This window comes from Bufo gargarizans, chromosome 8, assembly GCF_014858855.1.
Source record: "Bufo gargarizans isolate SCDJY-AF-19 chromosome 8, ASM1485885v1, whole genome shotgun sequence".
In the NCBI taxonomy this organism is placed as follows: Eukaryota; Metazoa; Chordata; class Amphibia; order Anura; family Bufonidae; genus Bufo; species Bufo gargarizans.
Window position 1 is genome coordinate 119699496 of NC_058087.1, and position 16012 is coordinate 119715507.

General features: G+C 41.6%; 1 protein-coding gene across 1 annotated transcript in view; it reads left to right on the forward strand.

Annotated features, from left to right (window-relative positions):
- Positions 1–16012, forward strand: part of LOC122945306 (ATP-dependent 6-phosphofructokinase, liver type) — a 378493-nt gene that overhangs the window by 176673 nt on the left and 185808 nt on the right. The window contains exons 10-11 of the mRNA XM_044304347.1: positions 7468–7593; positions 14404–14468. Of these exons, the coding sequence (XP_044160282.1) occupies positions 7468–7593; positions 14404–14468 (191 nt within the window). The remainder of the gene's footprint in view (positions 1–7467; positions 7594–14403; positions 14469–16012) is intronic.

A 16012-nucleotide genomic window follows, 5' to 3' on the forward strand; every position in this document is an offset into this window, starting at 1 on the left:
ATGCATGGAATAGCCTTCCTGCAGAAGTAATAGCTGCAAATACAGGGGAGGATTAAGCATGCATGGGATCAGGGCCGTCTTTAATATTGATTGGACCCTGGGCAAGAATTTACTTGGGCCCCCTGGATAACGCCCCCCCCCCGCACTTTGCTGTACTTGCTATACAGCAGCACTTACCTGTCACATCCAGGGCCTCCAGGTGACGTCTCCTCTCTGTCATCATCTTCTCTGTAGATCTTCTCCACTCGGTCTGGACAACTTCTCTCAGCCGCCTTGTCTCTGCAGAGTGTGACACACAGACATCTTAGCTTTCTCACATTCTATCATTATCCCCCAACTGGAGTCCTCACAGTGTTATCCTGCTGCTTGCTGCAGAGGTAGCAGTCGCTACCGGGCCCAGGAGCATCAAGGGGCCCAAAGACACTTGTGCCGCATAAGAAGACACACAAAGCACTGAGGGAAGGGGGGCCCTAGATGAACTCTTGCACCGGAGCCCATGAGCCTTTAGTTACGCCCCTACCCCCCCCCCCCCAATACCCCCAAATACTATCCTGAAGAAACATTACTGCCCCCCATAGTAATAGTGCTCCTCATAGTCCCACCAATAGTAATTCCCTTCTAGAATGCCCTCATCAGTAACACTGCCCCAACCGTGATAATGCTCCTCAACAATGCCCCCCATTATTAGAAGAGCCCTCCCATATTAATAATACTCTCACAGAGTCCCTAGTAGAAATAAGGCCCCCTATTGTTCCCCTCAGTAGTAATAAGGCCCCCATAGTGTGCTTAGTAGAAATAAGGTGGATCTGTATGATCCTCCTATAGAGCCCCCAGTAGTAATAAGATGCCTATAATGTCCCGTGGATCTGCAGTGCCCCCTGCAATCATACTCCTCCCTCCACCATACAGTCCCATGTAAATAACATCACCTCCTCCAACGCATAATCCAATGCAAACATCACCCCCTATGGCTACTTTCACACTTGCGTTCATGCGGATCTGTCCTGTACTTGTACAGGACGGATCAGCACCGATAATACAAACGAATGCATCCGTTCAAGACCGATCCGTTTGTATTAGATTAGAATTTCTAAGTCCCAATACGGATCAGTCCTGACTTACATTGAAAGTCAATAGGGGGACGGATCTGTTTACAATTGCACCATTTTGTGTCAATGCAAAGGGATCCGTCCCCATTTACTTACATTGTAAGTCAGGACGGATCTGTTTGGCTCTGCAAGGGGTCCGTCTCCAAAACGGAACGGGGGGGCTGTACAGAGCCGAACGAATGCATTCTGAATGGATCCGCATCCATTCAGAATGCATTGGGGTTAAACTGATGCATTTGGGGCTGCTTGTGAGAGCCTTGAAACTGATCTCACAAGCGGATCCCCAAACGCAAGTGTGAACGTAGCCTAAACCCATGTACATAAACATTATTCCCCCCCACCATCCACTTTCAACATACAGTCCCATGTCAATAACATCCCTCCCTTCAGCCCTAACATACATCCCAGTTAAATAACTACAACTCCCAGCATTGCTCTGCCTCTCCCTTCACTTACCTCTCCAGTCCTGCATTAGGCTCCTCCTCTTCACTCTGGTCCAATCCTGCACTGGTCACATGATGGTGACATCATCCAGGTCATCCTATCACAGCCTGTTTTGCTGATCACATGACCTGTGATGTCACCACAGGTCCTTCGCCTCTTCCCAGTGTAAGATTCAATTGTATTGCCGTTCTGTGTATGGCAATACAGTTGTATCTAGCAGGCAGGCAGGACATTCGGGGCCTGGGACAAAACATCCGGGGCCCAGGCCCTGAATGTTTTAACCTAGCGACGCCCCAACCTAGTCACTAGTGAATGGGAGTCGGGAAACTGAGCTCCTATGGGCCCCCAGAAGCAACTGGGCCCGGGGCAGCTGCCCCTTTTGCCCTGCGGCAAGGACGGCCCTGCATGGGATAGGCATAAGGCCATCCTTCATATAAGATAGGGCCAGGGGATATTCATAGTATTCAGTATATTGGACAGACTAGATGGGCCGAATGGTTCTTATCTGCCGACACATTCTATGTTTCTATGTAGAGCTGCACCTTGTCGCCTTTTGCTGTTTGCTGTGGCAGTGGAGCCTCTGGCGGAGGCACTCAGAAGGGTGAATACAGTGAGAAGTTTCCGGTATGGGTCTTTCTTTGAAAAGGTTGCTTTATATCCAGATTACCTACTACTATTCCTGGACGAATGGGATTCCTCACTTCCAGAGGCTATGTTAATAATAAATGGCTTTGGCAAATTGTCCGGCTTGGTCATTAATTGGACGAAGTCGGTGTTGATGCCACTGTCAATATAAGGAATGATGCCAATCTTGCGGCATAATTACAAGTAGTTTCATCCTTTTAAATACCTAGGAATTTGGAGAACTGAATTTTGTTACTGATTCTTGAAAAATTCAGACGGAAGGTCCAGGACTGGACCCGTCTGCCCCTTACGATGATTGGACGTACTGACTTACTGAAAATGATTCTCATGCCCCAGCTATTATACTTATTACTTAATGCCCCAATTTGGATACCACTAACATTTTTCAACACTGTTAATGTGATCTTTAGAGATCTTATCTGGAAGAGGGGAATTCCATGTATAAAGCTCACTACATTATGCAGACCAAAAACTCAAGGACTTAAGGTCCTGGACCCATGGAAAAAATGTTGGCGGCCCAGCTACAATATTTAAGGGTTTAGGGAGAGGAGAATAGGATAAATACGGCCGGGAGGATTGTAAGACGTCTCCTTAAGGGCAAATGTCTAATGTCAGCCCTAGAAGATGGAAGGGGATAATTGCCAACTGCTACGCACAATACATGAAGTATGGTGGAATATTAGAAAGATAGCAGGCATCAATGGGTATACAAAGTTTATTCCAATATGGCCTAATCACATGTAAAGGGAACTAAAGTATCCAATGCCCAAGCATGGGAGAGACATGGGCTTAACCGTATCTATCAATTATTTGACAAAGGTACACTTAAGGAGTATGCTCAGTTGCAACAAGAATTTAAAATGCCCAAGACCCTTTTTTATGTCTACCTGCAGATAAGACATGCCATACGGACTAAGGAGCAACCGGGGCCGATAGCACCTGCTGCAAAGCATCCAGTTATAGATCTCGCCGCATGGCATGTAGACACTAGTGGAGTAATTTCACTACACTACTGCCGTCTCATGGAGGCACAATGTAAAAAATGCCCACTGCAACTACAGGTCCTTCTCAAAAAATTAGCATATTGTGATAAAGTTCATTTTTTTCTGTAATGTACTGATAAACATTAGACTTTCAGATATTTTAGATTCATTACACACCAACTGAAGTAGTTCAAGCCTTTTATTGTTTTAATATTGATGATTTTGGCATACAGCTCATGAAAACCCCAAATTCCTATCTCAAAAAATTAGCATATCATGAAAAGGTTCTCTAAACGAGCTATTAACCTAATCATCTGAATCAACTAATTAACTCTAAGCACCTGCAAAAGATTCCTGAGGCTTTTAAAAACTCCCAGCCTGGTTCATTACTCAAAACCACAATCATGGGTAAGACTGCCGACCTGACTGCTGTCCAGAAGGCTATCATCGACACCCTCAAGCAAGAGGGTAAAACACAGAAAGAAATTTCTGAACGAATAGGCTGTTCCCAGAGTGCTGTATCAAGGCACCTCAGTGGGAAGTCTGTGGGAAGGAAAAAGTGTGGCAGAAAACGCTGCACAACGAGAAGAGGTGACCGGACCCTGAGGAAGATTGTGGAGAAGGACCGATTCCAGACCTTGGGGGACCTGCGGAAGCAGTGGACTGAGCCACCGTGTACAGGCGTGTGCAGGAAATGGGCTACAGGTGCCGCATTCCCCAGGTCAAGCCACTTTTGAACCAGAAACAGCGGCAGAAGCGCCTGACCTGGGCTACAGAGAAGCAGCACTGGACTGTTGCTCAGTGGTCCAAAGTACTTTTTTCGGATGAAAGCAAATTTTGCATGTCATTCGGAAATCTAGATGCCAGAGTCTGGAGGAAGACTGGGGAGAGGGAAATGCCAAAATGCCTGAAGTCCAGTGTCAAGTACCCACAGTCAGTGATGGTCTGGGGTGCCATGTCAGCTGCTGGTGTTGGTCCACTGTGTTTTATCAAGGGCAGGGTCAATGCAGCTAGCTATCATGAGATTTTGGAGCACTTCATGCTTCCATCTGCTGAAAAGCTTTATGGAGATGAAGATTTCATTTTTCAGCACGACCTGGCACCTGCTCACAGTGCCAAAACCACTGGTAAATGGTTTACTGACCATGGTATTACTGTGCTCAATTGGCCTGCCAACTCTCCTGACCTGAACCCCATAGAGAATCGGTGGGATATTAGGAAGAGAAAGTTGAGAGACACAAGACCCAACACTCTGGATGAGCTTAAGGCCGCTATCGAAGCATCCTGGGCCTCCATAACACCTCAGCAGTGCCACAGGCTGATTGCCTCCATGCCACGCCGCATTGAAGCAGTCATTTCTGCAAAAGGATTCCCGACCAAGTATTGAGTGCATAACTGAACATAATTATTTGAAGGTTGACTTTTTTTGTATTAAAAACACTTTCTTTTATTGGTCGGATGAAATATGCCAATTTTTTGAGATAGGAAATTTGGGTTTTCATGAGCTGTATGCCAAAATCATCAATATTAAAACAATAAAAGGCTTGAACTACTTCAGTTGGTGTGTAATGTATCTAAAATATCTGAAAGTCTAATGTTTATCAGTACATTACAGAAAATAATGAACTTTATCACAATATGCTAATTTTTTGAGAAGGACCTGTATATGACAAGTGGCATCAAGACGTTACTGTCTTGACAGTGAAACAGTGGGAGAACGTGTTAGAAGACTTACCTGAGGTGGCAATAAGCGAGTCACACAGAGTATCTCAATTATATTTACTCCATAGTGTATATAGAACTCCAGTAGTAATGAAAAAAAATGGGGTATAGGGAGGATGACAAATGCCCGAGATGTGGGACGCCTAATGCAGACCTAATCCATCTTATGTGGAGCTGTCCACAATTGAGACTATAATGGATAGACGTTACTGAACTCATAAACCATGTGTTTTATATAAAAATAAATGTCAGCTTTGATATGTATTAGGCCTGCACAATATACACTCACCTAAAGAATTATTAGGAACACCTGTTCTATTTCTCATTAATGTGATTATCTAGTCAACCAGTCACATGGCAGTTGCTTCGAATGCATGTAGGGTTAAGGTCCTGGTCAAGACAATCTCCTGAACTCAAAACTGAATGTCAGAATGGGAAAGAAAGGTGGGCTACAACAGCAGAAGACCCCACCGGGTACCACTCATCTCCACTACAAATAGGAAAAAGAGGCTACAATTTGCACAAGCTCAACAAAATTGGACTGTTGAAGACTGGAAAAATGTTGCCTGGTCTGATGAGTCTCGATTTCTGTTGAGACATTCAAATGGTAGAGTCTGAATTTGGCGTAAACAGAATGAGAACATGTATCCATCATGCCTTGTTACCACTGTGCAGGCTGGTGATGGTGGTGTAATGGTGTGGGGGATGTTTTCTGGGCACACTTTATGCCCCTTAGTGCCAATTGGCCATTGTTTAAATGCCACGGGCTACCTGAGCATTGTTTCTGACCATGTCCATCCCTTCATGACCACCATGTACCCATCCTCTGATGGCTACTTCCAGCAGGATAATGCACCATGTCACAAAGCTCGAATCATTTCAAATTGGTTTCTTGAACATGACAATGAGTTCACTGTACTAAAATGGCCTCCAAAGTCACCACATCTCAACCCAATAGAGCATCTTTGGGATGTGGTGGAACGGGAGCTTTGTGCCCTGGATGTGCATCCCTCAAATCTCCATCAACTGCAAGATGCTATCCTATCAATATGGGCCAACATTTCTAAAGAAAGCTATCAGCACCTTGTTCAATCAATGCCACGTAGAATTAAGGCAGTTCTGAAGGCAAAAGGGGGTCCAACACCGTATTTGTATGGTGTTCCTAATAATTATTTAGGTGAGTGTATGGTGATTTGCCCGACTCAAAAAGTCTGCGATTACCTACAATGATACACGGCTGCTGCACAGCGCGGTTGGCGGGTGTATCAACAGAGGGAGGAGGGGCTGGGGGCCGGCATCTGGATTAGGAATGACAGCAGGGACTAGTACAGTCCCTGTATTCTAATGCAGCAGCCCGCTCACTGTTGTATAATCTTATCTAACCTGTAGGCATTGTTAAGATATAATAATCATGTTTTATCCAGCTGTATTACTTGCAACTAAATTCCATAGCAGAGTTGAGGGAGGAGGCAGGCCCGGAGGGCGGGTGGAGTGTCGCTCACTACGTCGTGCACCTGCGCCTCCCACATTATGAATGGAGCAGGCGCGTGATGTAGTGTATACATTTTTGTACCATAGTTTGTAAACGCCATAACTTTTACCCAAACAATTTTTTTAAATCAAAGACATGTAGAACAATAAATTTAGCGAAAAATGTATATATAGATGTCGTGTTTTTGAAAAATTTTACAACTGAAAGTAAAAAATTTCATTTTTTTGCAAAATTTTTGTTAATTTAAGATTAATAACAAAAAAGTAAAAATGTCAGCAGTAATGAAATACCACCAAATGAAAGCTCTATTAGTGAGAAGAAAAGGAGGTAAAATTCATTTGGGTGGTAAGTTGCATGACCGAGCAATAAACGGTGAAAGTAGTGTAGTGCAGAATTGTAAAAAGTGGTCTGGTCATTAAGGGTGTTTAAGCTAGGGGGGCTGAGGTGGTTAAACAATTATAGCACACTTTCTGTAAATCCAATAAACTTCATTTCACTTCTCAAATATAACTGTGTGTGTCTCCTGTATGATATTTTTAACTGACGTTTTTTATCTTAACAACCAACGATTTATACAGGAAAATCATGACCATTAACAAGGTTGCCCAAACTTTCACATTGCACTGTACATTTAACTGCTCAGGAACTGTGGTCAATTGCGACTACGGCATGTGATGGGTCATTTACTGGGTGAGGGCATCTCCTGGTGCCTGAAAGGATTGCGTGAGACATTCAGTTGTCACAGCAGCCAGGGGCCTACTGAAGGGTGCAATTTCACAACAATAAAAAAAATTCCCAGCTTCCCAACATTTTCTATGGAATATTAAACGGTGCCATGAGAAATTACAACTTGTCCTGCAAAAAACCAATCCCTGAACAGAAATGTAAAGAAGTTTTGGCTCTTGGATAGCAGGGAATAAAAAATGGAAACAAAAAATGAAAATTGGCTGTGTGTTTAAGGGGTTAAGTATTTAGGTGTTTTCTGAGAAATTAGTCGCAAGATAAAAATATATATTAGATAAGTCATTTTTTTTAAATAGGATTTATCACTTTAAATGTTTCTTTATTACAGAGCAGTAAAATGGGCATGGAAGCAGTTATTGCTTTGATGGAAGCAAATGAAGACACTCCAGCCTGCGTGGTTAGTCTGTCTGGTAACCAGTCCGTGCGGCTGCCATTGATGGAGTGTGTTCAGGTGGTAAGTATTTTCTGACATTTTTGTAGCACTGTAGAGACATGTACTGTATGTTAACATATATTTTGTGTTCACTTAGGTTGTCTGTCTTTTATATCAAGATCTGGAACAAGTACTGTAATTGGGACACTGTAATTGTGCCAAAGTAGTAATAAATCAAGTATTTCAATAATGGCAGTATAAGAAAAAGAGGCAGGTGTGGCAAAGTGAGCAGCTCCGAGATCATCATTACTTGTGCCAGATCTTTAAACCATGTTGTCATGCATACAGTCGTGGCCAAAAGTTTTGAGAATGACACAAATATTTGTTTTCACAAAGTTTGCTGCTAAACTGCTTTTAGATCTTTGTTTAAGTTGTTACTGTGATGTAGTGAAATATAATTACACGCACTTAATACGTTTGAAAGGCTTTTATCGACAATTGCATGACATTTATGCAAAGAGTCAGTATTTGCAGTGTTGGCCCTTTTTTTTTCAAGACCTCTGCAATTCGACTGGGCATGCTCTCAATCAACTTCTGGGCCAATTCCTGACTGATAGCAACCCATTCTTTCATAATCACTTCTTGGAGTTTGTCAGAATTAGTGGGTTTTTGTTTGTCCACCCGCCTCTTGAGGATTGACCTCAAGTTCTCAATAGGATTAAGATCTGGGGAGTTTCCGGGCCATGGACCCAAAATGTCAACGTTTTGGTCCCCGAGCTACTTAGTTATCACTTTTGCATTATGGCACGGTGCTCCATCGTGCTGGAAAATGCATTGTTCTTCACCAAACTGTTGTTGGGTTGTTGGAAGAAGTTGCTGTTGGAGGGTGTTTTGGTACCATTCTTTATTCATGGCTGTGTTTTGGGGCAAAATTGTGAGTGAGCCCACTCCCTTGGATGAGAAGCAACCCCTCACATGAATGGTCTCAGGATGCTTTACTGTTGGCATGACACAGGACTGATGGTAGCGCTCACCTTTTCTTCTCTGGACAAGCCTTTTTCCTGATGCCCCAAACAATCGGAAAGAGGCTTCATATGAGAATATGACTTTGCCCCAGTCCTCAGCAGTCCATTCACCATATTTTCTGCAGAAGATCAATCTGTCCCTGATGTTTTTTTTTGGGAGAGAAGTGGCTTCTTTGCTGCCCTTCTTGACACCAGGCCATCTTCCAAAAGTCTTCGCCTCACTGTGCGTGCAGATGCGCTCACACCTTTCTGCTGCCATTCCTGAGCAAGCTCTCCACTGGTGGCACTCCGATCCTGCAGCTGAATCCTCTTTAGGAGACGATCCTGGCGCTTGCTGACTTTCTTGGCCGCCCTGAAGCCTTCTTAACAAGAATTGAACCTCTTTTCTTGAAGTTCTTGATGATCCTATAAATTGTTGATTGAGGTGCAATCTTAGTAGCCACAATATCCTTGCCTGTGAAGCCATTTTTATGCAACACAATGATGGCTGCACGCGTTTCTTTGCAGGTCACCATGGTTAACAATGGAAGAACAATGATTTCAAGCATCACCCTCCTTTTAACAGGTCAAGTCTGCCATTTTAACCCAATCAGCCTGACATAATGATCTCCAGCCTTGTGCTCGTCAACATTCTCACCTGAGTTAACAAGACGATTACAGAAATGATCTCAGCAGGTCCTTTAATGACAGCAATGAAATGCAGTGGAAAGTTTTTTGGGGGGATTAAGTTAATTTTCATGGCAAAGAAGGACTATGCAATTCATCTGATTACTCTTCATAACATTCTGGAGTATATGCAAATTGCTATTATAAAAACTTAAGCAGCAACTTTTCCAATTTTCAATATATCTATGTAATTCTCAAAACTTTTGGCCACGACTGTACATGACATAACCTAAGAAAGGGTCTTAAAACATTTTTATGTCCAGCACACCTTCCTAATTTCTATTGCTATTTTATTATGTTTTATGAAGAAAAAACTGCAGGACTTAGAAAACATAGCAACAACCACAGCCCGGGGGCCACATAGCTACACAGTAGACATAAATAGCCATACTTCATTATATGACACCCTGAGTTTGACAAATGTAGTCTGTCTATATGAGTGTTAAAGAGCAACTATCACCATTGAACATACTAATTTGTATTAAAAAAGACGATACTAGACCAAAAATTAGACGTTTATAAATACCATCTTTATTAGAAAAACACATTGCAACATATTATGTTGGTTTTCACAAATGGCAGACATAAGGTTGTCAAGCATATACTAGTGCAGATTTTACACTGCTGTACCTGGCATTCAATAATAGTTTGTAAAATAGCCTCAACTTTACATCTGTTGAGAAAATATGCACCATCAATCTCCATCGGAGCTACCACCAACCTGAACTGTGAAACAGCCGGTTCTTAGCGCAGGAGTTCTCCGACAGCCCTTAACCCACCTCAGCTGTACCGACACCCAAATATGTAGCAGCAGACTGAGGCCCTGCACTGCCCGCTGTCAAAATACAGTGGCTGGTCATTAAGGGGTTAAAGAGCATCCGTCAGCAGGATCAACCGTATTAACGCAGGCATGCTGCCTGGAAAATCAGTTGCGGCATTACAGAGAGAGTCATTTTATTATTTATGCAAATTAGGGCCTTATTGCTTAGAGAGACATGGCCTGCACTGGAAAGCTGAGGAGCTAAGTGCACCAAGGGGCTAAGCCCCACTCCTCATTGCACTGAATCCCTTATTTTTGTAAAAAAAAAAAAAAAAAAAAAGTCTTTTTGGGAATGCCATAATCTATTTTTGCAACACAGGTATCATTTTAATCAGCAGTATTGCTATCAACCTTATTAGGCACTATCCCTGGTTGAACCTACTGACAGGTGCTCTTTAAGTGCACCGACTGTTATTCTGTTCACCCTTGCCCGTCCTTATTCCTCTGCCAGACCTTCTTTCTTGATTGAGAGACAATGTAGGGGTATGAAGTGTGAAGTGGTTATGGTCCCCTGTTTTCTGGTACTTCTTGGAGCAAAGACACGACCTCAGGAGGTTATGAATAAATCCTTTATTGTTTGTGTATGACAACGCAAGTCTGTATTCAAACAACAAGTCCTCTGTGCAGACAAAGGGAGTATTAGTGTGCTGTGATTACTGAGTAGAGGGGTCGTGACTGGACTGTATATCAGGCAGCCAATCAATAAACATCAACACTCACAGCAGGAAAGCTAGGGATTGTAGTTTTGTGAGCGAACATCAGGCGTCATGTTACTCTGTGTGTTGCAGGCTCACGCAGGAGCTAGACAAATGGATTGCAAGGTAAATTAATTGAAGCTCTGGTTATATGTATAGGTATGGGTTCGTACACATTTAAGGCAGATTCTGGATAAGTTTTCTTAAAAACTAGTAGCTTATTGGTAGCGGACTAAAGCACCAGAACCATGAAGATCACTTCTTTAGTTGTTTTTCCTTTATATAAGAGGCTAGCAGAAGAACCCGACTCTGCACGGGTATATTTAATCTATATTATTTTGTTTCCATGTGTCGTAGAAAGATATCAACAGTTTCCCCCATAACATTGACCTCCACAGTGCCTGCCCCTTTAACAGTGACCTCCACAGTGCCTGCCCATTTTAACAGTGCACTCCAACACCTATCAGTTTAATAGTGTCCCCTGCCCCCCAATGCATGTAGCAGTGTAGTTGTGCTGTCATACATCATATGACTAAATATTTAAGGACTTGCGAACTGCTAAAACCTGTGATCAGTTGTTATGAAAAACCTGGAGTAGGACCTACGAGCTTCTATTGGCTAATAAGGAACATGTGACCGCGTAAATGGCAGTTCGGATTTAAGTGAAAGGCTTGCTGGCTTCTATTGGTTAATGCAGGTCATATTTTGGGAATATCTCAGGAACGGTAAGTCCTAGAGAGCGGAGACCCGGTCCAAAACCTTCCCGGACACCTGATGTACCTGTGTGCCAAATTCGGTCCAGTCGTTTGGTCGCGCATAAAAAAAGTCCAGACAGACAGATTACATGAGATTACATAGTATACTTGTGTTTTCTATGGGATAGGGTAGTTTTAAGTTTTTTAAAGTGAAAAAATAAAATAAAATAAAAAAATCTTTTTTAAACCCCTTAGTGACCACCCATACGCCTTTTTACAGCGGTCACTGAGGGGCCTTAGGCTGAGCCGCCGCGTTTTTATGGCAGCCCAGTCTAAGCGCTGCACGGCTCCCCTGTACAGCGGGGAGCGCAGAACCGGCAGGAGTGCCGATCCAGGCTGTTTAACCCTTTACATGCCGGGCATACAGTGGCGCCCACTGCATGTAAAATGGCGACAGAGGGAACGGACTCCCTCTGTCTCCCATCAGCACCCCGAAAGTGCGATTGCGGGGTGCTGATGTGTTGGGAAGCTTACCTTGCTTCCGATCAGGGCTCCGAGCATGTCTTCAGTTATCTCCAGCAGGCTGTGCCTCTCTGGCGCAGCCTGCTGGTCAATGTTTGAATAGCATTGCTATTGAAATGTAATGCATTATAGAGATAATGCATTACATTTTAAAAGCAATCAAAATACTGTATATTATAGTACCCTTGTGCGACTATTAGGTAGTAAAAAAAAAATTGGAAAAAATACACATTTATTAAATAAATAAAAATTCCGTAAAATAAAAAAATATGCTTTTTTTCCATTGAAAATACGCTTTTCAATGAAAGAAATTGCAAAAAGAAAATATCCCCCATATGTTTGGTATTTCCGCATCCGTAACGACCCGGACTACATAAATATTACATAAATTATCCCCTATGGTGAACGCCGTAAAAATAAAATAATAAAGACAGAATTTCTAATTTATTCTTGGTTTCCACCGAAAAAAACGTAATAACAAGCGATCAAAAAGTGGCATTTACTCCAAAATGATACCTATGAAATACAAGCCGTCCCTCAAAAATCAAGCCCTCACACAACTCCATAGAAAAAAAATAAAAAAGTTGTTATGGGTCTTGTGACGTGGCAACGCAAAATCTTTTTTTTTGGTTAATAAAAGGGGTTTAATTGCAAAAAAAGTAGTAAAATGTAAAAATAAAAATATAAGTATTTAGTATCACTGTAATCGTACTGACACAGAGAAAAAAAGATATGTTATTGGTACCGAAAAATGAACGCCGTAAAATGTATATAAAAACGCAGTGGCAGTATTGGTATTTTTTCCCCATCTCCCTCCCAGAAAGAGTTAATAAAAGTTAATCAGAAAGTTATGTGTACCCCAAAATGATGCCATTAAAAACTACAACTTGTCTTGTAAAAAACAAGCTGTCATAAAGCCATATAGACTAAAAAATAAAAAAGTTATAGGCCTTGGAACGAGACCAAGAAAAAAGGAAAAAAAAATGCTTGGTCATAAAGGGGTTAAGAACCGGGCTCATTTTCACCTTCAGGACCAGGCCATTTTTTGCAAATCTGACCAGTGTCACTTTATGTGCTGATAACTTTAAAACGCTTTGACCTATCCAGGCCATTCTGAGATTGTTTTTTCATCACATATTGTACTTCATGACACTGGTAAAATGGAGTAAATAATTATAATTTTTATTTATAAAAAAATTGCAAATTTGCCAAAAATGTAGCAAATGTCCAAGTTTCAATTTCCCTACGTCTATAATACATATTAATACCTACAAAAATAGTTATTACTTTAGATTTCCCGTATGTCTACTTCATGTTAGGATCATTTGGGGAATGACATTTTGTTTTTGGGGGACGTTACAAGGCTTAGAAGTTTAGAAGTAAATCTTGAAATTTCTCAGAAATTTTCAAAAAACAACTTTTTAAGAACCAGTTCAGGTCTGAAGTCACTTTGTGAAGCTTACATACAAACTACATCCCTCAAGGTATTCAAAACTGATTTTACAAATGTTGTTAACCCTTTAGGTGTTCCACAAGAATTAATAGAAAATAGAAATAAAATTTAAAAATTTAACTTTTTGGGCCAATTTTCCTTTTTTAATATTTTTGTCCAGTTACAAATCAAGGGTTACCTGCCAAACAAAACTCAATATTTATGGCCCAGTTTCTGTAGTTTGCAGAAACACCCCATATGTGGTCGTAAACTGCTGTACGGGGACACGGCAGGGCGCAGAAGGAAAGGAATGCCATATGGTTTTTGGATGGCAGATTTTGCTGGACTGTTTTTTTTTTGTTTGTTTTTTTTCTTTTTTAAAGACCATGACCCATTTGAAGCCCCCCTGATGCACTCCCAAAAAGTGACCCAATTTTATTAACTATGGGATAGGGTGGAAGTTTTGTTGGTACTAGTTTAGGGTACATATGATTTTTGGTTGCGCTATATTATGCTTTTTGTGAGGCAAGGTAACAAGAAATAGCTGTTTTGGCACAGTTTTTTATTTTTTATGTTATTTACAACATTCTCTATTTTTATAGAGCAGGTTGTCATGCACATGGCGATACCTAATATGTATACAATTTTTTTTAATTATGTAAGTTTTACACAAGGATTTCATGTTTGAAGCGCGGGGACCGATGGATGAGGTGAGGGAGCGCAAACCTCCCATATGCTGCGATCAGCACTAACCGTAGCATATGAGGGGTTAATCCACCGATATCGGCATCTTCACCGATGCTGGTGGATGCAGTAGGGATCCAGTTGTGAGTAACAGCCGGATCTCTGCCGCTGATCGCTGCACCGCACACAGGGGAGAGGAAGGATCGCAGGACGAGAATGCTCGTCCTCTAGCGCTATGTACCGGCGATTTAGGACGAGCATTCTCGTCCTGGGTCGTTAAGCTGTTAATGGAGACCTACAAATAAAAAACTAATGACTTCACTTATATGAATGTGCTTTTTATTTGTTTCAGACAAAAGACGTCCAAAAAGCTATGAAAGATAAAAAGTTTGAGGAAGCAATTCAGTTACGAGGAAGGTAAAGCATTTATTTGTTTTGAAGTTTTTTGACAGTTGTCTTTACATCATGAATGATATAATGGTTAAACTAGTTATCAGTTTTTAGCACAACTGAATATGCAGAATTACAATTCTGGTGTTTTTAGGGTTTGATAATTTTTCACCCTTAGCTCGTCCTTGGTTATTGTAGCTTCAGGGTGATGAAAAAATGATCCCAGGAATCAGTGCTATCCAAAGAAATCCTTCTTTATGATACAATAAATTTTCCAAGCCACGCATATTCGGAACCTGCCTGTTTTTTATATACTATAACATGTAGATTATAGGGTATACACAGTTTAAATTTATGCACATAAAGACATTGGGATAGGCTTGTCAGTGTAAAACATCAGAGGAAATGAAAAACTGTCTTCTCAGCATATATGTACACAAGGTATCAGTAAAAGTCTTTTATAGTCAAAGCCAACAATCATTATGGATGCAGGTAATGTAAAAGGGAAGCGATGGCGGCGATCTGGAGGGCTGCTCATGTCATCTGTATCAGGTGACCTACTGATAAGAGACGGTGAGGTAGTCAGCCATGTAATCATGCGTTCTGTAGAGAGGTCTTCTAGCAACAAGGAGGTGCTCAACGGACTGCGCTTACGATATAGTCATGCTTCTGGTCCTGTTGAGACATCTCTTAGCAATGGATTAGACTCTTAAGGTGCTGTGATTGTGCATTGATAATTTGATATGCCTATACTTCAGGCTCTTAGCTACTGACAAGAGCAGGTCCACACCCTGGCCGTGTGCTTCTAAACATTGCTCTCACCATATATAAAATGTTTGTTGTTTTGTCCAAATAGGGAATAGACACAAATGATTAACCCATTGGCAGCATCAACTGTACATGTATTGTGGCAGTTGGGCAATATACCATGTACTCAGATACAAAACCCCAAATCCAAACCCCATGTCAGAACTCAAAATTATTGGGCTTGTTTGGTCAAGTTAATCCAGAGGAAGGTAAAAAAATAAAATAAAAAATCCCTCATTTTAGATCATAGACCTCTCCAGAAATCTTTGGGTGACTTGCATTATTCCTTCCCATGCGCATAACCTTACATTTGTCAGTGTTAAGCCTCATCTACCATTTCTCTGTCCAAGCCTCCAATCTATCCAGATCCACCTGTAGCAGTATACTGTCCTCTTCCATGTTACTTTACACAGTTTAAGGTCATCTGTGAAAATGGATATTTTACTATGCAAGCCTTCTACAAGATCATTAATAAATATATTGAAGAGGATAGGGCCCAATACTGAAACCTGAGGTACTCCACTAGTGACAATGACCCAATCTGAGTATGTACCATTAATAACCACCCTCTGTTTTCTATTACTGAGCCAGTTACTTACCCACATACAGACATTTTCTCCCAGTCCAAGCCTTCTCATTTTATATACTAATATTTTATCTGGCACAGTATCAAATGCTTTGGAGAAGTCCAGATATACGACCTCCATTGATTCGCTCCTTTCAGGTCTAGAACTTACCTTCACATAGAAACTGATTACATTCCT